Source organism: Amphiura filiformis, chromosome 12, assembly GCF_039555335.1.
Source record: "Amphiura filiformis chromosome 12, Afil_fr2py, whole genome shotgun sequence".
In the NCBI taxonomy this organism is placed as follows: Eukaryota; Metazoa; Echinodermata; class Ophiuroidea; order Amphilepidida; family Amphiuridae; genus Amphiura; species Amphiura filiformis.
The window spans coordinates 60362067-60386852 of record NC_092639.1 but is presented as its reverse complement, the minus strand read 5'-3'; the positions used below and the strand labels follow the sequence as shown (position 1 = coordinate 60386852).

Genomic DNA, 24786 nt, shown 5'->3' with positions numbered 1-24786 from the left:
TGCAAGTCGGAAAATTGTGAAGAAATTGGCGAGTATGATCAATATTATTGTTAGACATTCATATTCACATGACATGAGCCTAGTGTTGTGTGTACATGCACTTCTGTTGGTGCTTTTTGGGAATGCCTATTGCTGATAAGACTGCTTCGTATTGATTGCCATCTATCCATCAAGAATCTTAAAGGCATAAAAGTTAATAACTGCGCTAAATTTAGGCCTATACCGTAGAAACCCGTCTATAAGGAATAGAAGCGACTGTGATGATAGCATATTTCACGCTAGCGCCCTCCACAATATTATATCATTATGGAATTTGAGCAAATCATTTACCGACACAAGCAGGTATACAATGTATTATTTTATCTTTATTTCGCATCTCACGAGCATAGCTCACTTGGCAAGGCATAAGACTTTGGTTCTTTAGATCGGAAGATGGTGAGTTCGAGCCTCATCACGGTCACACAAACTTTTATAAACAAAATATTGTTCAAACTTTTCATTTATATTTTCTTGCATTTTCTAAAGACTCCTTTCGTGATCATTTTTTTTTTCATATTTAGTTTAATTTATTCTATTGTTTTTCTTTTATTGTTTCTTTTCTTTGTCTTTTTTTCTTGTTTAATTTTATTTTTTCTTTATTTTTCTTTGATTCATATAATATTGGCAGGATAAGGAGAGGAGGAACTAAAGACCCATTCAGTGATTTGCTCATCCGGACGATCGTAAAAATCATCAAAATTCACCTTTGTCATTGTCATAGATGTGGTAACATAGCCTGCTAGTGGTTTAGCAGAAAACCGTGTGACACATAATATACATTTGGCTACATTTTATTATACGATAAATACGAATTTATTAAACATGGTAACAAATATTCTCTAGCAGATCGGTTATACGATGGAACTGGTAGGCATAGGCCTATTATAAATTCGGGATATTAAATATCTTCCTGACGAGACAGATCTGCGCATGTGGTCAAAGACGATTCCTTACTAGCCACAGACCGTCCGCTGGAATTAGTTGAATCGCTATGGCTGTTGGTCGGACCTCTCATCTCTCCACATCGATTGTGACCTATCCCCGACATTGCCCTTATGAACTCACATCCTCCTGTTTTATTCCAATACGCTGGCGAAGTTACGTAATAATCGGATTAACTACCATAGCAATAGGTGAAAACAATTTTTGAATATACCGCGTTATACACTGATACGTTCAGGCAGTACCTCTTCATTGAACCATATCATGCTGCACCTGTAAGATCTTTGAAAAGACCAGTATTGTATTCAATCTATGATTGCAGACATACACAGTACAGGTGATGAGTGTAACCTGCTTGTAGCGCAGCGCGATATGTTCAAAATTGTTTTCACCTATTGCTATGGTAATTAATCCGATTAATTACGCAACTTCACCAGCGTATAATGGCCGAATAAATTCTGACCATCACTTGGCTTGTTGGATTCGTCTATACTACAATTCGCTGTCGAAGTGACGTAATAATCGCAATAACTACCATCAAGCAGATTGCACTAATCACCCGCGTATGTCACCAAACATAGATTGAATACCACTCTTTTCATAAATACTAATCTTACATGGCGAGTGATTAGCATTTCTTTGACAGCTATGGTTTAATGCATAGGTGCCACGTGAACGATGAAGTGCAGGGCTATATATTCGAAATTGTATTCATCAATTGCTATGGTAGTTAATCCGATTAATTACGTCACATCGACAGCGAATAGCCTATAGTATGGGTTCAAGTGGAACAAAAAATAGTGTATGTCCATTGCTAGCTATGGTAATTAATCATGTTAGTGTTTACATCACTACTTCGGTGAAGACAAGAGAAGTGTGCCTTCTCTACCAACGCCTGTGATATAACAGGTGCAAGCGAAACAAAATTGAATGACCAGAATAGTTTCCTTTGTCAGATGAATTGATTGAAGTTTTTGAAGACACTCTATTCTTGATGGGACAATAGATTCAAATATGGAATAATTATTATTCCTCATCTATTTTGAAAAAACTGCAATTGTGGCAACAGAACAATATTTATTTTGATTTCATTTCAAGTAGAAACAAAATCGTGCTTAAGCCAAAAACGCACCCTACCTCAAGAATTGGGATGGCACAAAGGTGCAACATAGGTTTTATTGCAAAGACGAGGACAGACAAGTAGTTACAACACATCTGTCTAACCGTGGGTTTCGCTATTATTTAGAATAAATGCTTTTACTAGTTTCTATAAAACCACAAAATTACTAAAAAAAACTATAAAAAAAAGAAAGAAAGATAAAAAGAACATGTCAAAAAGTTAAAATTAAACGAGAATGAAAAAACGGAACCGGTGCCCGGACCATGCTCTCTTCAGCATGTCTTCAGTTCCAAAGTCTGACGCTCTATCAATTGAGCTATACGATCCTGATATACGAAACAGTCGTTATTATGTCAATACAATTGATTGGTGTTACAACATACTTAGATGGAATGCATAGCCACCCAGTGCCAGTATATATTTGCTCAAACTCCAAATACAACAAGCAACCAATTTTATTGAGGGCGTTTCTTGGGTATATCCTTGTAGACGGGGTTTTACGGTATGCTATTAAGTCGTATTTAGTGTTTAATACGACGTCATTAAGGCTGACCGAATAAAGGTTGTTTATTAATTCACCGCAGGTGCCCGTTCTTTTTGATGATAGAGGGAGGTGCAGCAGGCTATTCTGTTGCTGCAGTGAAGTTCAAGTACGTCGCCTACGCGCATTAGAGAACAACTGACTTTGTACATATATTTATTGCCTGTGTCATTTATTCCTCCTAAGCATACCTTGGGCCAAAAAAAACACGAAAAAAAAGTGCTACGCGGCACGGACGGGGTGCGTGCGTGTGTTTTAGTTTTACCCCAGCGCGCGTATAGGGCTATGACATAACACACACGCTAGGCTGGCTTTCGCATACTTAGGCCTGTCGCCGCGGGATTGGGAGACAACTATTTATTGACCTTACACGTGATTATAATGTGCATTTTGAGCATGAAAGTAACCTCCTGATTTTACTCAAATTTTGACCTCCAAATATCCCTTATAGTCTACATCGCCCCCTCCAATATTTTGGTGACTATGGGCAAGTAAACCCACACCCCAATAATTTAAAAGCCATGTGCCATCGTCCCCCACCCCCTATTTAAACTCTTCCGGAGCCTCTGGTCACCAATGTACAGTCTGGAATTAATGTATAAGTGATATAAGAAGTATGACGTCAGCTAAATATATTTCAATCATTTCTATGAAAATCCTACTGGGCTATTCCAGTTGAAATACATACACCCCTATATGGAAAACATCTGGATTCTTCTGCACAGGGAGTGGGAATTTCAAATGGCATTCCATTTCCATGAATGGGTGACTCCATTTTAAATCTACATCACTTGTGTGTGAGATTAAGGTCATGACTTCCATAGGGGTTGTATGGAATTCAACTGGAACAGCCCATGACTAATGAGATAACGAAGAAACAAGACATTCCGTTTCAAACGTCACAGAACTTGGGTTAGTAAAACATTTTATTATCACCCTTAAAAACATCCACAAAGTTTTATGTTGCTGTGCAGCCTTAAATATTACATTTATGAAAATAAACTCTTCAATTTTTAAGCTTTTAGGTAAGTCACCTTTCAAAGATTATTAGCAAAATGTGCATAGAAAATGTACAGAAAATTGAGAAAAATAGTATATCTTTAAACAAAAATACAAACTAAGGCACCTTAATACTATGAGGCTGATCGAGTGCAGATCCGTCGGAACACGCTTTTCAATACGGCATAAATGCTAACCTCATCGTGACATCATCCAAGCAGGAAAGTTCATTTCCCATTGAAAAAGCGTTATCCGACGGATCTGCAGTCGACCATTCTGCTATATATACACATATACAAACCCTTTTCATTTAGGGAAAATAGGTAAGCATGATCGATATCGATTATCATTAGGGGAGGCCGGGGCGTGTCCGCCCTATTTTCTTCAATCTCGCCTAGAGAGGGCAATTCTCATGTTAGAAGGCTATAGTTTCTACATTTTTAGGCTGTATACTATAGCTAAATACTACCACATTTGTAAGAACATTGAGCTTTCAGTAACGGCAGGTGAAGGGAAAATAAAAATCACGATGACAGGGCGGACTTGTCCCGTGCTGGGGCAAGTCCGCCCCTATGGTGGGGTAAGTTCGCCCTGATAAAAAGAAAAGGTTATAATATTGCAAAACAATTTAATGCAAACGTTTAGTAAAGGGTATATTAGGCACTCACTCTCTTCCAAAGAGTCTACTAAATTTAATGGAGGGATATAATGTAAGCTAATAAATGTAGGGGACCAAAATGAGCAAAACCTTTATTTACAACTTCGACATTTATATTTTTAGAGCATAAACGGTGGTATGAGTAATACTGATACCACTTAACTTTAAAAACATGCTTGCATGCAGTTTTACCCTTCTTAAAGGTAATGTTATCAATATTTTGCATAATACGCCGATGGGGCGAATCCGCCCCGGGAGTCCGCCTGGGGAAAACACAGGGCGGACTTGCCCCTTCACATACAGGGCGGACTTGCCCCAACGGTACTTTTTTTCTTTACCTTGTGTTATGCCTACTAAACACAATTATGTCGATCTGTTAATTGCATAATATGTTGGGCAAAACGTTCACCTTCCAAATGAATATAAGAGCCAAAACCGTCTCTGCAAGGTCTTGAGATTATTACAATATTGGTCCTGTGCCACAACCTGGGGTACCTTTGTGTTACATAGTAAAAAAATTAAATGTTTCAAACATTTTACCTACACGTCTCATTTGAAGTGGTTCATCCTCCTGAGCATTTTGACACCTTTTTTTAAAAAATGGAAATCGGTTTAAAAATGAGAGAGTGCGGGCAAAAACAATCACAAAGTAGGTGGGATTTAACCCCACCTATTTTTTCCACATTTACAATCATTCTGAGCAAGAATAAGTCTTTTAAATGACCTTCTGCATTTATTTACTTGGTTTAGATGTCTAGGAGTTCATTTAGACATTTGTTTACTAGATTCAAATTTTTAATGGGGGTTTTAGATCAAATTTACGATAAAAATCCCTCCCCTAATCCTCCTCCCCTAATCCTCAGCCACCCTTGGCACATTTCATGCCAAACGTCATAAGAAAATAATTAAAAATTACTTTAAAACAGGATAAAAACATGAGCAATATAGAATAAATTAGCCTCAATTTAAGACCTAATTGAATCTTCTAAGTGAAGGAATACTCAAGTGACACTGTTTTGAAGTCCAAGCTGCACATCAAAATATAACAAAAGCACCTTTTTGGATAACCCAGTATGACACAGGATCTATTACAAATTTTTTAAATGTAAACTAAAAAACGTTTTTTGACGATAATTACTCTGGCGAAATGTGTCGGACTGTCTTGTTTTCTTGGGTACTTAGCTATGACGTGAGCCAGCTTAGTACATCATGATTGTACTTTTCCAGCAGTCACGAGATCAGAAACATGGGGTGGGCGGACTTGCCCCGGTCTCCCCTAAATATATATTTCACCTTTTTAAACCAAAAATATACTTTTTTCATATTAATTTGTCCAATATACAACCATTATAATACAGGTAAATAAGGTATTAAACGGTATACATGGACGTCTTTGGTAAGATATAGGTATTAGTATATCAAAGGATATTAAAGGCCTGCATTTTTTTTTTGGTTTTAAAGACATGCTATAATGTAAAGAGGTACTATACAGTATATCATTACTATATATCAATATACACATGTAACTATAACTATTATATGTTCAGTTAAAGCCATATTATAACTTTTTCAAACAAAATAGATTAGCTTTTCTTTGCCATAAAATGTTAGCTTTTACTGTCAGATATTATCCCCTTTTATTTTTGAGCCGAACAACTACGGCAAAGCAAAGAAAATTGGAATTTACTACCAGCGCACATGTCGCCAATACGTACCACTCCTTCGGTCATGTTGTGGTACGACCCTTTGTTGTGTATATCACCGTCCCGCACGCCGTGTTCGTACTGTGTGTTATGAACATCGTGTATGCGTTCGACTAATAATTCCATCGTAATAATAAAGCGCCGATTCCGGCGTTTTATTCAAAATCTCGGATTTTGACAAAACTACAGCACCTAGAGTCTTGATTTTTGCAGGATATATTGGTTTAATAAAGTACAATTTAATCGTGTAAAAAAAGGAATTTTAAAAATTCAGTGAGGGCGTCTTCCTCAGCAAATGTTATAATATGGCTTTAACTTTTATAATAGTTCTTATACCATGTTTACTGTAATAACGTTTTGTCATATTGATCAAATGTGACAAAATATATTGTACATAGCGTAGAATTCTACCTACAAGCAAATATGCCTCTAAATTTAGTGTTTTCTGACGAAAGAGACAAAAGGCAGACACCCTCCACAAAGAAATGCAATACAGTGTAATTTAGTCTTATTATATGTTTTATACAGCTGCCTGTATCAGTGATATAGTTGCTTAAACTCCAAATAATGATTGTTGAGGGTGTCTCTGCCTTTCGTGAGTTCCGTCTCTTTCGTAAAAACAAAACAAAAAACAACCAAAAAACCAACAACAAACAAAAACAAAAACCACATATACAAGTATAATATCATGTACGAACGTGTTGGGAAGGATACTGGCTGACCTATGTCAATTTAGGTCGTAGAAATGATAGATACAACTTTGGCATTGGTCGTAGATAGTCCGTAGATGAAGTCGGTAAATAGATTCATCAGGTTTGCAGAAAATCAGTTTACAAGTTCATTTTTCAAAACCAAGTAGATTTCTTCACTGACAATGTCCCAACATCTTCCCCGATAATCGTCGGCAAGTACTGCGACCTCTACCCGCCGAAGTTTGTCGGGAAAGGTGTTGGGACATAGTTCAACAATCTGTGGAAGAATTTCGACCATGACGTTGAAATTGTCAGTAAAGAAATCTACTTGGTTTTGAAAAATTATCTTTGTAAAATATTTGTAATTACTATTAATATTTACTGCATATGTACACATTTATAAATATTTTGCGCGACAGACTTGGGTGATTTGGGAAAGACATGCGGGTACTAGCAGCGCCAAAATATACATTCATTTGTATACATTATTTTCTCGAGTAAGATATCTAATACAAAAGTATAAAAAATATATCATTTAGTTAATATTTGGCACCGTCTCTTCATCAGATACTGGCGTTGTCAAGTTGGTAGGTTCCTTGCTTGCGGTGGCCTGGATGACGACCTGTAGGAGGCTGTGAAAAAAAAAGATGAACAGTCGAATGTAACATTATGTAATACACATAATCGGAATCAACTGAAATTTTGGGAATAAGCTTTTTTCGTGGATATCTACTGAGAACTGTCATAAAAGAGGATACTGGGATCACGAAATACTCTTTTAAGTTGATTACTTTACTCTATACATATATATATACATATTTTCCCCTAAATTCAATACTACATGTTTCATCAGACCCTGACGACGCACTACGTATTAAGTCATTTTCTCATGTACATATATTAGAGATTTTCTTAATTGTCCAATCCCACGTAAATTTAATTGAATTGTCCCCGTCTAGTACTATGGTTGCATGAAAAAATCTGCCTCTGTGGTATACATGGGGTACCGCACAATGTGCAACCGAACAACTTGATCTTAATTCATTCATCTATCTTTAAGCAAAGGGGCTTGGGTTCTACTAAACCTGTCAATTCTTTCTATTTTTGCAAATTTATGAAGTACACAAATGTATTTAACTTAGATTATGCACATTGTAAAATCCGTGGAGCAAAATCCTTTTAACATAATATAATAAAACACATGTTTGTTTTCTCTTTTAAGAGTAAAATTGCTATCAGTGCAACATTTTCGAACACAAGTGACCATATAATCCCTTCACAGAAAACACACTTCTTTGATAATTATTCACAAATTGGATGCAATCCCGAGCCAGACAAAATAACCAAATCAAGTTATTCTATAAAAAAAAGAAGAGAATGACAACACGTGTTTCAGTGTAACAATGAAATAATGAACTGAATCCGACATTTCATCTGCTTGCAGCAAAGTTTACAAAGATGTGGTCTGCTGTAGTGTCATGGAAGTAAGAGACTCGCTTGTCAGCACACATGTAGGCCTACATGTCATGACTGCACTGTGGGATTGTGATTTGTCCTGAAATCGCAGGCTCCTCAGCAATTTAATACACTCAAATCACAGTACACAGACTAGTGTGAGTAGCGTGGCTTGTAAATGAGACCTTTTATATCAGGTTATAAGTTCATCTATGCACGGGTCACTTACATGAGGTCCATTTTCATATGGCTTGAAAAGCTGTAGGCCCTATTAATTTTGAGTACAACTGAGATGGCGCTGCTGTAGTTTGAACATAAACTTTATATATATGGATGGCTTGAGTAAGATTCAGGAAAATAACGTTGCTAGTTAAAAAATACAAAATAAGTCTCCACAATGAAAATAGAACAACAGTTGGTGAAGACTGAAAAAAACAATCCGGGCCATTTCGTTGATGTATTTCCCTAATATGAAACACAATCCCCGGGGGGGGGGGCACTCCCACTTTGGAGGTGACGCGTATGTAGGGCTGTTAAGACCCCCTTTTTCAACGTCGCTCTCACCCAAAGACCCCATATTTTTTTACGAACAAATGTTCTGTCACCCGAAGACCCCTTATTTTTCCATTTTATCTGTCACCCAAAGACCCTTACCTTTCAATTTGAACAGCAACCTTTTGATTTTCGAGGTTTTTTCACGCTGTTGTTTTGTCATGTTCTCACCCAATGACCCCATATTTTTTACATTTTGCTCTCACCGAATGCCAAAAATCATGCTCTCACCCACTGACCCCATATTTTTTACATTGTGCTCTCACCGAATGCCCCTTAGTGCGAAAGTGCCAGCCCTACACCTATATCCATTTCATATTGAAAGCCCCCCCCAGGACACAATCTGTTGATAGTAAGCTTTCAAAAATGAATTGATTTTTTAAAGAGCATGAATGTGAATTATGTGACACAATATCAAAACATGTGCAACCAATCTTTTTTTTACCTTGGGATGTACTTTGGCAACCCATTAAAAAAAGTTGAGCAATTTCATCTAATGCAGAGCAACTTGAACAATGCAGTACAGTGTGTTATTGCAATTTTGCACCACACTTTAGAAGTTGTATCACAACAGGTGAACTTTGGGGTGCAAATTGCACTGCGATAGGGCTTATTTCAAACGCTGTTGTGCAACTAAGGGTTCCCTTTGGCTCAAAATCAAAACTTATTGCTACTGTCTGTGCAATTAGCTTAGATTCTTGTATTTTTAAAATAAAAAAAAAAATAACAAATTGTGGTCAAAGTCATCAAAAGTGTTAGCACAGCCTTAGACACAACGTGATTTACGCTTTTCAAATTCCAAAGTGCAATTTTTAAATTTCTAAATTTTTAAATTTTCTAAAATGAGGCAATATTGAAAAGAAATAGGGTTTTAAAAAAACCCTATTTCTGTTCAATTTTGCCTCATTTTAGGCAGTTACTTGGGTCCACCAAAAGGGTTCGCGACCTTTTCACAAATCGAGTGGGACGGTCCATTCTCACTTTAGGGCATAGATCCTATCGAATTTAGCAAAAAAATATGTCCACCAATCTGTCCTGCCATTTCAGTTGTTATACCGTTCCGGTTATTGGATAGGTCTAATAGGTGATGATGGTCCACCGGTTTTTGTTGCATGAAATTAGGTGAACCTCCGTGAGGTGTGCGCGATTACGTTTTATGCATAACATTATTCGGGGCATTATTTTTTCCTAAACAATGCACTTAAAATTATGGATTTCGTTCTTATTTCAACTCGGCTTTTTTAGATGGTGATTTTGAAGGTGGCTACCTGCATCAACTTTGAGGACAGAATTTGACAAAAGATCCCATGGCCTTAAAAGGGTATTTCGTGATCCACAGCAGCCTCATCCCCCACTTTTCTTAAAGAAGTTGAAAGTTGTATACCACTGGAAACCTCTGGCTACATAATGATTGTGTACAAACATGCTTGTGTACAATTTCTTGCAAAATAATTCATTTAGGAAAAATTTGAATTACGTTCTGGTGTACCAGAACGAAATCTCTGGTATACCAGAACGAAATTACAACCGTGTCCTACACACTGTATGGAGTAGTGTAATACACATAACCATTCATAACTCGCAAAACGCAAAATCGTAATCAACTGAAATTTTGGGAATAAGCTTTTTTCGTGGATATCTACTGAAAACTGTAATAAAAGAGGATGCTGGGATCACGAAAATATCATATATTACGACACTTACCATAAAAGAAACAAAGGCACTATAAGTAAGCCAATCAAGTAGTAGAATACAAACGGTGAATAGAAGCCAACTGTCGCAGAATATACCCCGTTTAGCATTATAGGTGTGAGCAAACTCCCTAAAGCTTGAATACTTCCCATGCATGCAAACATGGCTCCTGGCAGGAAAGAATATTAAAACTGCAATCAACATCAGTAATTGAAAGGAGGGTAAAATAAAACACAAAGATTGCATAGGATACCGTTTGATTAGTGTATTATGGTCAAGCTAGAACCTGGGTGCTCATGCTAAAAAAAAAGCAGTGCGGAACCATTTTAACATGTTTAACTTCTCCTTTACCAACCTTATCCCTAACCCATATACTCCTGGGTCCATCTCTTATTTGCTCGGGGCACCTGGACTTCGTCCACCCTGTCCACCCGCTTGATACACCTCTGGCAAATCGTCTGGTTGAAGATTATTATACATTATACACAAAAATGAATGTTTTATACGGTGCTATTTATTTCAATATCTTTATAAAAAAAATACATTGTAGCTACTGGATGGAGTAGAACCGTTATCAGATTGAAAGACTCATTGCAGCGCCCAAGAAAAAAAAACGGCCTTTATCAAAATACCCGTGATATCAGTTTATTAGAAATGTATCAGCTTCACCAAAATGCTTTTCATTAGCATAATTTGTTTTACAAGCTTTGAATCGTTTAAATGTTCTGCAGAATCTCTACTAACCTTGTTCTTTGTCGGTCACTAATTTGGATGCCACCGTCTTTATCACTGGACTCGACAGAATCCGCAGCATTCCAACTGGACTTGCTATATTGCGGTATAGAGATATGCAATACATTAAATCCCGACATTATATACATTAAGAAGTTTATCAAAGTACAGTAGTTCAAAGCACCTGCGATCAAAATGACATACCTGCTATCGAAAGCTAAGAAATGTGAGTTTTAAATCTTTGGATTTTATAATTCCATGAAAAATCCTACAAACGCATACTCAGTAGTTCACAATGCAGAAAATAACATAATTTTCCAAAATTAAGTGCAAGTTTCACTACTGAACGTATATTTTCTCTTCTCCTTTTAAATTTGTGATGGACATACATCCACTTTTAACACTTCGAAAATAGGAGACCAAACTGTGAAGGTGAAATAACGATGGAATATCAATTTCAGTTTTATCATTTATGGTGCACGTAATGCAGGACCAAGATCTCCAGCATAAAACAATAAAATCGATGTATTTCGCATTATTAATGAAATGATTTTATCAAGATCATGCATGTAGACAACATAATCAGTTATATCAGAGTTTAGTTCAACATTGTCAGCGATTTAAAAGATAAATAACAAGAACCATGCCTACTAGCCCTACTTACAGATAAATATAAATATTGATGATTGTGCTGTAGCCACGAATATCAAACTCAATACGGTGTCCAATATCGATAGGAGTGCAATGTATATATCCTGCAAACACTTGCCCAGAAGGTATCCACCAAAAAGAGCGCCTGCATATAAAAAAAAATTGTAAGATTCTCCTCTCTGTTGGCCTTACTTATTTTTACAACATGAGGGCTTAGGGGTGGCGCAATAATTATATGTACCCATGGGGTGGTGAATTATAGGGGGAGGGGAAATTATTCCCAAAAATGTCAGGTTATAATTATGAAGTGTGTACATGTAGTAAGGGTATTAAATTCTAAATTCATCTTTTTTGAAAACGTACTGCAATCCCGGGGGGGCACTCAACTTTGGAGGTGACGCGTATGTAGGGCTGTTAAGACCCCTTTTTCAGCATCGCTGTCACCCAAAGACCCCATATTTTTTTACGAACACATGCTCGCTCCGCGCTCTGTCACCCGAAGACCCCCTATTTTGCCATTTGATCTGTCACCCAAAGACCCTTACAAGTTCAATTTGAACAGCAACTTTCATTTATCACTGATTTTGTTACTTATTTTGAAAAAATAAAGAAATTTGAAGCCATTTAGAACTAGAAATTCGATTTTCGAGGTTTTTGTGGCGCTGTTTTGGTTCTCACCCAAAGATTCCATTTAAAAAAAGGTCATGTTCTCACCCAATGACCCCATATTTTTGACATTTTGCTCTCACCGAATGCCAAAATCATGCTCTCACCCAATGACCCCATATTTTTTACATGTTGCTCTCACCGAATGCCCCTTAGTGCGAAAGCGCCAGCCCTACACCTATATCCATTTCAAATTGAAGTGCCCCCCCCCGGGACTGCAATGAACAAAAGTTGGCAAAATGTTCATGTTTCCAAGCATGACACGTCACGTCTAACAGGTAGACGTACCATTTGATGCCAGTTTGGAGACACAGTTTGGTATAAATATGACTGATGGCAATTTGGAACATGCTTCGATCTGGGGGCTTCGATATTATGAATATGTCAAATGAATGATGCAACGTATTACCTATAGCATTTGCTCCCAAATCCAATGCGGTGAAATAACCCACAGTCACTGCAGACCAACAAAATGGCTCCCCCATTCCGTACAATGCCTCCAATGATATAATTCCACCACCAGAAATCACAATGGCTATCATGAGATTTGCTGCGAATAAAATCCCCAGTTTTGGCCGTCGAAAGTTACTATTATCTTTAAACATAGCCACCATGTTCTTGAGCATCTCGCGTTTGGGGTTTCGGGATGTCTCGGATGTAGAGCGTTTTTGGATCGTTTCTGCCACAAATGGTGGCGTTATTACATAGAAGAACGCCAGCACGACAAAGCATTCCGCCATCAGCATTGGCGGAATGTACCCTTCATATTTCAGGAAATAGCCAATGCCTACTTGGGAAACACCAGCGCCTAATAAGAAGATCATGTCTATGATGACGATTCTAAACAAACGTTTTTCTTTGGTCGTAATATCAGCAATGTACGATAAAGAAACAGCAAAGAATAGACCCACTCCACCTGTCAGACCCTGTAGTAACGAAACTATGACAAACATATATAAATCCAGGCCGAGTGCAACGATGAGGATCAATAATAAACAGACTATTAGATAACCCACAAGCGGAATCAACATGACCATTTTACGTCCAATCTGATCACTCCATGCACCTAATATTGGCACAACGAAGAAAGCAGGTATGGATTCAGCAACAGAGCAATACATACTCCAATCAGATACCTCAGCCATGAGCTTACTATTCGTATTGTTCAAATCGGTTCCGTTACAAGATGCCTGACCAGGATCGCCGTCAATACCATATTCTTTAGCAACTTGTTGCCTGATGTATTGTCCTCGCAGGTTGATCATAGTCCCGTAGGCAATGATAAAGAAGGCCATGGCGGGTTCGATTGTTATCAGTCGATGCCTTGCTGGACCTAAGCATCTTGTGCGGCAATTGATGGGCTGTAACGTTACTGAGTTATCCTCAAGTAGATGTTGCTTGTCATCCACATAGCCATTTTTGGTTCCGTTGATATGAGTTGCGTCTTCTTCGTGATCGTCGACGTGATCAACATTTCTGGTCTTCATGTTGGTTTGGTCGTATATTCTGCAAGAATGTTCAAGAGAAAAACATGAAATTTAATAATGCCTTTAATCGACGGAGCTCTCTAAAGATTGCAATCTGAGGTGGCTATGCCTGCCGCAAATATCCGTTTATTTGTCATTATAATCAGATCATCAAAAATGGTTGCGGAATATCCGGGGGTACTCAACTCTTGTATTTACGGGCTGCGTTCTACAATATCGGTCTTTCAGTAAAACTTGTCACCAGAAAATGGGGATTGGTTGAGAAGTCCCTTAAAAGGTGACCGGACAATATTGCCGGAAAATATGGTACATTGTTATGGTATTGTTGATCCGAAAGGGGATCCGAATGAGTTAAATCAAGCTTTTTTAAGTTGTGAACATTTGATGAAAACCTAGAGGGTTCATTCGTTGATAATGGTTGAAGGATTATCTCAAACTAGATATTTTGCCGTACACCTGCTTGTCACCCATCATGATCATGCCCATTCAATGAGTGTCCCTCCCCTCGAAAGATTACAGACAGGTACTAGTTTCCTGTATTATATTAGTTATGGTTTCACAAGTTCACCATTGCTAACAATTGGTCAGCGATAACAGTGTTTATTTTATGAATATTTATGCCTGCATATCATGATTTATGTTACTCAAATGCCAGCGCCACACGTTTTGCCTATGTCATCCGAGGTTTTGGACGATGCCATATAAAACAACTTATCTCACCAACAATACAACCGTAATACCGTATTGTATCAAATAAAATGTATTGGAAATCTGAATAGTTTAGCTATAACGTGGTATAGAAAACAATTACGCCTACACTGTACATAACAACGGATAACACTTTTAAGTGTATTAAAATAAACACTAAAACGCGTATATTCTACACGTAAAAGTAAAGGAGGCGTTGCATACGATTAACACTATAACACGTTTATAGAAGGATTTTTTGATGGATTAGTATCACTTTTTAATGTTTATATCGGTGATACAAACGTGTTGGAGTGTTTATATTTGTATCACAAATACCTCTTATACTTTAGCGTGTACAATATGAAAATAAATTATTTTAGAACTTGTATCAGTTGTTTTTATACAGTGTATCAGCTTTTAGTACAAATCAGCCGATTTGGTTTGCACCATTTTTACTGGTGCATGCTGAACATGCCATCACAGATACTGGAATACAATTATGCAATATTTAATAGCGTGGCCTTTTATTGGAGTGAATCCAACCATTGTTAATATATTTCTTCATTTTTGAAATCAACCTTAGTCCTATGAATTTATCAACCCCTCAAACGATTTTTAAAATAAATACCACGCTGCTATTGGTTTAGTCTAGTATTAACCATGTTTAACAATGTAGTGTTATAAATATACACTGATAGACCGTTCTTTCAATGCATTTTCCTGAACAACTTCCGTCATGTATCCCTATTACATGTAGTACATACATAATAGGGGCTATGCAATAGTTATGAGTGGGAGGGTAAAATGGGGGGGGGGGATTTTTTTTGGCGAGCCGAAAGGGGGTGGGCAATTTTTGGTAAGCCGAGGTGGGGGGGGGAAGCAAGCGATTTTTGGCACACATTCATGGGGCGCTTTTTAAATAAAACGCTCTACAAAGGCTACAAACGCTTGTATGTACTTCGTAACTGTATTGGCCTGTACATTCAGGTTGTAATTATTCAATATAATTATTTCTTGTTTGATTAAGTTCTGGGTTTTTGTTGTTGTTGTTGTTTTTTGAAGTTGTTTTTTTCAAGTCAGTAGCATTGAAGCAACAACATACTTAAATTTATTTGATGTCAAATTATTTTTAAAAAAAAGACATTTAAGGAATCAGATAGTAACGTTTGCACAGTATTTTTTGTGGGACCTGTGCACATCTGACCTATCGAATTGCATTCTGAATACGAGGAATGTGTCCTACAGCTGCATGAAAGTACACACCAGGTTCACTAATGTCATTACATTTACGGGTATTATGTTTAAACAATGTTAATCAGAATGCAAAAATGAATAAAAACTCTGCAAAAAATGTATAAAATGCACACAGGGGTGCCTACAATTGCACTAAATTAATGTCTGTGAAATGTAATAATAATAAAAAAATGTTTGGATTTACTTAGAAGGGTAGGTTTCTTCCATTTAAAATGCCAATCTATTTAATTGAATTATCATTTTGTGACAACTCGATGAAAGTACAGAGCTGGTTCTCTGATTAATCATGAAAATGAAAAACGTAAGAATGTCTATATAAAATCAAATTTTACACAAAACGTTTCCTAACATTATACATGTAGGTTGAATGTTGGAATAAAGACTTGGGTTACAAACGTTATAAAACGTTTTGAAAAAGTATTAAAGTTGACTTAAAAACGTTTATAACATACTGTTGTTTTGCAACAAATAATTTACAAAATACCATTTTGTCAATATTAAATATTTTGCAATTTTTTCACAAAATGCTTCAAAACGTTTTGATGGTCTTTAAAATGGAACATGAAAAGATTATTAAAAAAGTTTTTATTAATTTTAAAAGATTATCAAAATCTGTTTGAAATGTTTTTAAAAACATTTTAAAACATTTCCGTGTTTGCAGGGATGCTGCTATCAAAATTATCGTAGCATTTTGCCACTTTACATATTTTAGATGGTGCCAGTGCAGAGATCAACTTTTGCAATTTTCTCAAATATACCGGTACGTAAAATGTTAATAACGATCCACTCCCTAAAATGCAGGGTTGTTGATTTTGTTGATTTAAAACAATAAAAAATCGGATTTTTTAAAAATTCAAATCGGATTTTTTTAAATTGTAAATCAATTTTTTTTAAATTTTAAATCAAAATTTAATTTTTTTTATTCCAAGAACTGCTATACCCCATGATAAAGTTAAAAGAGTACCAGTGGAATGCTAGTCATATGCACAGTCCTACCAGGTATTTACAAAAAAATCAAAACCTGTTTAATTCTGCACCTTGAAAATGAATTTTTAGCAATAGATAAAAGTGACATTATAGAGGTATTTTAATCGTATCCAAAAGTCAATTTAAGAAAGAAATTAACTTACATTTATCAAAAATGGTAAAAAAAAATGAAAAGTTGATTTAAATCAGTTAATCAAACAACCCTGCTACAATGTGTCTACCATTAAATATTTCTTGATGCCAGGAACAACTCATGGCCATAGGTCAAACAAATCTAATGACCTATTGTTGTTCAACAATGCATAATATTCAAATCTTGTTGTTAAAACTATTTTGAGTGATAATGCCGTCCCAAAGTCAGCCACTATCTGTACATGTATGAAGACAGACTGTACATGACATGTATAATCAAAATGATTGGTACCCATCAGTGTTCGGTGACAGGTTACTTTTGATGGGCTGCTCTTAAAGACCCATTCAGTGATCCCAGCGCAAGTGTAAAAAAATTATAAATTGCTTAAAAATGAAGGATAAGTCATTCAAATTGTCATTTGGTATTTTTGAAATGACAAATTTGGCAAAAAACAAAGAAAACAGCAGTACTGATGAAGTTGAAGCCCCATTCAAATACATGTAGCTAATTTAGATACTGTCAGTATCTAAATTACAGATTCGTGTAAAATGCCTCATTTTGTCTTAAATACACAGCTTTTGGCTGAACCACTCGCAGGCTATGTTAGCACATCTGTGACAATAAGGTACCAAAACCAGTTGTTGTTTTTTTACGATCGTCCGGATGAACAAATCACTGAATTAAAGAGCAGCCTGTCCTGCGGATTAGTTGCTTTTTGGTTATATAATTGTATGTGTGTGTGTGTGGGGGGGGGGACACTGGGGGCCAATTATATTATCGATACAACCTGTACATTTATGTATGAGCATAGCCACTAAAAAACTGCAGAATTCCTGTCCAAATTGACTAGTCACTCTGGGGATTCTTATAAATGTATACAATGTAAATGCTACGATATAGCTGTTCTATTGCTACTTTTTTTTGCAATTGAATCATTCATGGTAGTCTTTTATATAAAGGAAGTGTCAAAGTGTGCATTAAACCCTTATCTGTTTGAGGTTAAGAATTCAGATATTGATGAACAGCTCGGTTTGTATAATGTACCACATATGTATAATAAACATGTTTGGAATTTGCACGAGCCCATCAGGTGATTTTGTATTGTGTAGCCTGTGCAGCTGGGATTGTGAAAACTCCCCCCCCCCCATATATGCAACATTTGATTTAAAAGAGGCCCCACCAGTTATGTCTGTTCAAAATTTGGCAAATTTGCCCAGATTCATCCAGACTTGCACTTGTACACTTTTACATTCTTTCTAATTTGGTCTTTTATATGAAATTCATGCATTATACCATAGACCCTGGGTTTCTTTCAGGGTCTATGATTATACAAGCCTAGATACACATATCATGTTTATGTACATTGTATGGTCATGCGCCATGAATTGAGGGCAAAATGCATTACATGCTCAAAATTATAAATATAATCATGCTTTCATACAAAAATGATTGTAAGTCATTTCAGGTTTGTCAGAAACCTACAAAGCCATTTAATCATTGCAAAGCTGAAAGTGTAAGGAAGACAATTTGCAACTTGTAAGTTGATATACAGGATGCCACAAATATCATATAGGGTGGAAAAGTTAAAATTTGGTCCAAAAAGTACAAAAAGTTGTTCTTCTCTTGTTTATTACCATAAAAACTTTTTATGTTAAATCCTTTTTAGAATTGTTATGGACATTATTGTAGGCTTTAAAAAAAAAAACTTGTACTGATGGGTTATGTTATACAGGGTGTTCAAAAATTGTACATAATTTTTTTTATTTTTTTATTTTTTTTCATTGATCAAAACTATTTCCCTCTGTCCCCAACACAAAAACCAATGGCATATTTGAATTCCTCATCAAATTTCCTTTAAAGATGGGCAACCTTATCGGTTTAGGATATGAATTATCTACAACTTCGTAACTTACATACAATCTCAAATATCGTCCCCTTTATCATCTATGTGAGAAAACGGAAACAATTTTAGCGCAAATGTGAATAATTAGCAAGCCAATACGTTGGTACGCGTGAAATGCATTCTGGTAAGGCATCCCGAAACTACGGCCAAGCTGAGTGCATGTTTCGCTGTGGCACTGACAACCAGCTCGCCCCCTGTACACTTTTATACCGGTCATTCATACTTATTATTATTAATCATTTAACATTACATATCACTGCGGGGCCAGAACCAAAAATGGTCATCACTCAACTTAAAATTTAGAAATTGTCACAGGAGTGAATTTCTTGTCTGGAATAATAGACTACTAACCAAAGATTATGAATCAGCAAAAAAAAAGTTAGAAAAAATTTAGAAATTGTCACAGGAGTGAATTTCTTGTCTGGAATAATAGACTACTAACCAAAGATTATGAATCAGCAAAAAAAAAGTAAAATTTGCTCGTCAATTTCGGACTGCAAGCAATGAAATGCACATGTAGCGCCCTCTTGGTGTGGCGGGACGGAATTGCTAAATTTGATGTTACTACATATTTAAAAAAGATAAACAAATTTTTTATAGGATTATAAAATGTCTTCGGTATAGACAATTTCAGCACTAAAAAAAAATGTCAGTGGACTTAGCAAAAATAAAGAAATAAATTAAAATATGTGTAAAATTCCGTCCGCCACATTTTGAGGTGGTTTTTTACGTTCGGAGGGGACGAAAAAAAATTTTAGTCAAAACTTTCCAAAATATCAACTATGGTAATAAACATTCCCGAGTACACAAAAATTGAATTCATCAACTTTGCTAGACTCAGAGCCATTTAAACTTCTTCTTTTTCAGGGCTTTTGTGGTAGTTTGCCAGCAATAAGGCTATTTTCAGGGTCTGTGGTGTAAAACATGGCCCTGCCACATTTTGAGAAGATTTTTTTAAAGTTCAGGAAGGGATGACAATTTTCTTTCTCAGTTAATATTTTGCAATAATTTTTCATTGGAAGTGAAAGAAACGACAATTTTGTCAGTTCAAAGTGAATCAATTGCTTTTTTTCTTGATTTTGACATGGTGGACAAAAGTCCGTTCCGCCACAATGACATGATTTAAAAAAATTAATGAGCGTACATAAAGAGGGGGGTGAATTTTATAATTCCTTCCATAACAAAAGAAGGATATTTGAAGTTAATACCAATGTTAGAAACAAATGTTTTATCCCAGTACTTTTGATAAAAATTCAACAAATGTACTGCGTTCACAAATACATGAAGTTTATCATTCCGTCCCGCCATATCGATGAATTTGTGTTACCGTGGCAACAAGTTGATTCTTTGGACTATTTTTCTTGCATATGAATGTAGTCTGTAACTTACTTGTTTATATTAAGGGGGAATAATACCCTGATTTTCATCAGTACCCCTCTTCTTTTTTTTCTTGCAAATTTATGAAGTACATAAATATGTTCATCACCTCATGTCCTGAACTTATAAAATATATCTACATACAAAGTGCTTTTAAACCATTTCAGTAAGTCATTTTAGCCCTATATATTTTTTGTTTACTGTATCCTAGTAACTCAGATGCGTGTTTCATAACAAACCATAATTTATTCTATTCAACATGTTCAAGTAGGGTACATGAATAGAATACATTAAATCCTTTGTTATACTCTCTATAGAAAATCTAGTGGTGCATGCAAAATATATAACACTGAATAAATTAAATAAACACTTACACAATGGATGCATAGTCATTAGTCAATTTAATACTATAATGTGTTGTTAGGAGAAGAAAAGGCTATTAGGTCACTGTATGTCAGGTTATAGGTCAATTGGATCAGGTCAAATTTAAGCATCAATTTTGAATACACATGTGAGAGTCTGCGATATCATAAACTTCATAATGAGGCATAATTTTGATATTCTGTCTTTAACTGGATATATATCGAGAAGTGCAAGGTGTATATACTAATATACCTTGGGATGTAAATGATGAGTACAATTTAGAATGCCTAGTTGAGATGGATTTCACAAATAAATATAAAATAGTTACCAAAATCAGAAAAGTTAAGCTTACGGAAAACTACCCAATATGGTGGTATAGGTGACAAGAAATACAATTTTTTTCAACATTGCTGTAGTATGGTTGTGGTAACCTGTTACCTGTGGCTTAATTAAGTTTCAGTGAAATAATGTCGCAAGTTAAAAATACAAAATATAGCTCAACATTGAAAATAGAAGCATTTTAACCAGTTCCTTTTTGATAGTTGTGGAGCACCAAGTTCATGAAGTCAGGAACCACTTATTCCCATTTTACATATCAACTTTATTTCCCTAATGTGTTAGCAACACATATCCAAAATTTTAACGAAATCCGTTGATAGTAAGCTTTCCAAAATGAAGTGAATTTAAATCATCAGTGATGTACCACCTTTTGGCTTCTACTTTTAAAAGCATGTAAGCTACGTTGATACCAATGCCACCAATAAAACGAGAAGATTTGCCCCTTCATTTTGCATACCACTTTATCCATTTTTTTTTTTGTAATTTCTTCACAAAATGCAAAAAAAAATCAATGGGTGTAGTACCCCCTTAAGAACATGTAGAATCCATAAAATAAACAGTCACAGAGCTACAATTTAAAAGGTCTATCAAAATTCCGTCCCGCCACAAACAGGAATTTTGGCTCTGGCCCTGCGCCCATTATCATTCTTGACAAGATACCGGTAGCTCATGCTGTATTTATTTTGCTGAATTATTTCTTTATTTTTAGGTATATCATGCACATTTTTGATTTTTCTTTGTTTTATTTTTAACTAATTTGTTTAATGGAGGGGGTGCTCATATTTTTTTTCATATTCCTTGTATCATGCTTGACAATATATGTCGTGTTTTCTTATTTATTTGGCCCGTATTTATTTCTTTATTTTTGTTTTATATCATTATAGCACCATCTATAGTTTAACATTATTCGATGTATTTTGGGGAGACAAATTGGTACTGGGGTGAAGTCTTCCGAATTCATCCCAATTTCATTCTATGACTACCCAAAACTCCTGTGTCGTGTAAAAGTGGTAGCCTCTAACAAGGTGGTTTCTTTCAAGATTTCTTCAGAAATACATCGATTTGAAGCGTCAAATTGCAGGAAATGAGAAAAATATGATTCATTTTATGATATCAAAAACTCATCAACAATGAGAAAAATTTTGGGGATGATGCTGTTGATCGGGTTACGGACCTTAAAAAAATGTAAACTTGATATAAATTAACTTACGAAAATGAAACGGAAAATGTCCTTTCTCCTGGTACTAAATTCCACTTAGACCAGGTCTAACCCGGGGGTCTAACTTTAGACCTGGTCTAACTCTACATGGATCGAATCCATGGGTTCCTGAGGGCCGATCTGAGGGCTGATGACACACATTCGATGGGTGTAGTCTAACTCTTTTGTGCATATGGACCAAATTGTAAAAATCTGCATGGTTTATCACTTGTCTTTGCAAGTCTATGAAATTTACTTACTTTTAAACTTTGGAAATAAGTATATTGTGGGGTGTCTTTTTGTCAAGCAAGTTGACTAGTGGACAGGACTACCGGTAGTAGTGCTATTAAAATACAGGTATGTGCGTGCTATACTTGTGACACGCCAATTCAATGTAAGCATAGCATTTAGTATTAAATGATTTACATAGATCTACATGTATGTACACAGTATACCGTTCACACAGCTTGGCTTACACGATTTTCTATACTGGATCGTCCTCAAAATGTTGAAATAAATCTGAGCGGTAGATAACAGCGATTAAACTTACCTTGGTCGAGTTTGATATTGAATTTTCACTGACTGATGAATGGTGTTTACTTGTTGATCTTACAGACCATCATGATTGAAGCTTCCATCAATGCATGAATGACAGTCATGTAGTGTAATGCAGCCTGTGTAGGTCTATAGGCCTACCGTACGCGAAGCTCTGGTGGATATACGATGTCAACGATGATGTGATGCAGAGGCGGAAAATGTTTAATTAATGAATCGCGATGCATTTACCAGTAGTTCACCGTCAACAACTAAATTATCCCCGATTCTATAAAGTTGATATTTGCACGGTGAAATCACTGATCTCTAATCGATCATGTGAGCTGTGCGCTGTGAACCGTATTCACGTACATGTACATGCATGTAAACAATCGCAGCGAAAGTAAATGAGTAACCTTTGACCCTGAATGAATCATTCTATGGCACGCACTGAATGGCAAAATTCTGAAATTCAACACATGATAGGGGCCTACATCTGTCTAGAGCCTCTGGAGATTTACCGCTAAATCCATGCGCGGATTTAGACTAGGGGCGCTGCCGGCCCGTGCCCTCTCCCCTTTTGGCTGATCCCAAAAAATAAAATAAAAAAGAAGAAAAGAAATTAAAAGAAAACGGAACAACGTATCCCTAAAGAAAGAAATTTTGTTATAAAATCGCCATAGGAGCATGGGGGGGAAGACGCCTCGATGCTCTTATTTATTCACAAGGATATCAAAATATCAAATTTATTTCAATAAATCTTCTTCTTTACCCACATTGGTCAGAGTTGCCCAAATAAAAATGAAATATTTTTGTCACCAGTGACCATGTTTTTACTTGTCATTAAGGGATGGGGTATGAACGTTTGGGCAGTATTTATTGTGGGACATTGGAGCACATCAGACATATCGAATTGCATTCTGAATACGAAGAATGTCCTTCTGATATCAAATAATTTTGATTTTTGAAATTCGCAATGTAATACACATTTTATGGCAAATGATTAAAAATTGATATTTTTCATATTTAACAGTACTCGAAGTAAACTTTATAAATCTGATAATATGTACTTAAAGTGTATGTAGGTGGGATGAAAAGCCGACTATCAATTGAAAATTTTGACCTTTCGTATTGACGATATGGATTTTTTTTCCCAAAACACCAACAAAAAATTAGGTCTTTTGGGAAAAAATCCATATCTTCAATATGAAAGGTCAACATTTTCAATTGATCGTCGGCTTTTCCTCCCAGCTACCTACACTTTAAGAATATATCATTAGATTTATACAATTTACTTCGAGGACTGCTATATATCAAAAATATGAAAAATATCAAATTTTAATAATTTGTCATAAAATTTGTATTAGGCCTATATCGTGAATTTCAAACAATGAAAATTATTTGATATCAGAAAGACATTCTTCGTATTCAGAATGCAATTCGATATGTCTGATGTGCTCTCATGTCCCACAAAAAATAATGTCGAAACGCTCAAAACGTTCATTCCAGATCCCTTAAGGGGTACTACACCCATTGATTTTTTTGGCATTTTTTTGCATTTTGTGAAGAAATTACAAAAAAAAATTGGACAAAGTGGTATGCAAAATGAAGGGGCAAATCTTCTCGTTTTATTGGTGGCATTGGTATCAACGTAGCTTGCATGCTTTTAAAAGTAGAAGCCAAAAGATGGTACATCACTGATGAGTTAAATTCACTTCATTTTGGAAAGCTTACTATCAACGGATTTCGTTAAAATTGGACATGTGTTGCTAACACATTAGGGAAATAAAGTTGATATGTAAAATGGGAATAAGTGGTTCCGGGGATGTTTACGGTGATGAGCGCATGAACACACGAGGTCAAAACGCGGTTAGCAGTCGGACGTAAACACGGGAAAATCGGGCCTTTTTATATAGCGCTATTTTTCTCAAAAAGTAGACCTAAAATATGGTGTCATTTTCAGATATGTTATGCAGAATTTTGTTCTGATTAAGATGATATCAAATATATATTTCAAAGTAAGACGTAACTCGACTTATAGCCTAAAACGTGACCCCTATTTTGCACGTAAAGTCTATG

At 35.9% G+C, this 24786-nt stretch overlaps 1 protein-coding gene across 1 annotated transcript; it reads right to left on the bottom strand.

Moving 5' to 3' along the window:
• Positions 1-3537: 3537 nt before the first annotated feature.
• On the bottom strand, positions 3538-23103 carry LOC140166521 (lysosomal proton-coupled steroid conjugate and bile acid symporter SLC46A3-like). Its single transcript, XM_072190002.1, has 6 exons — positions 22724-23103; positions 12852-13948; positions 11790-11921; positions 11138-11221; positions 10406-10562; positions 3538-7326 (listed from the first exon to the last, which is right to left on the bottom strand). Exons 2-6 carry the CDS (start codon positions 13927-13929, stop codon positions 7230-7232), a joined length of 1548 nt encoding a protein of 515 aa, XP_072046103.1. The 5' UTR covers positions 13930-13948; positions 22724-23103; the 3' UTR covers positions 3538-7229.
• Between the last annotated feature and the right edge of the window lie 1683 nt (positions 23104-24786).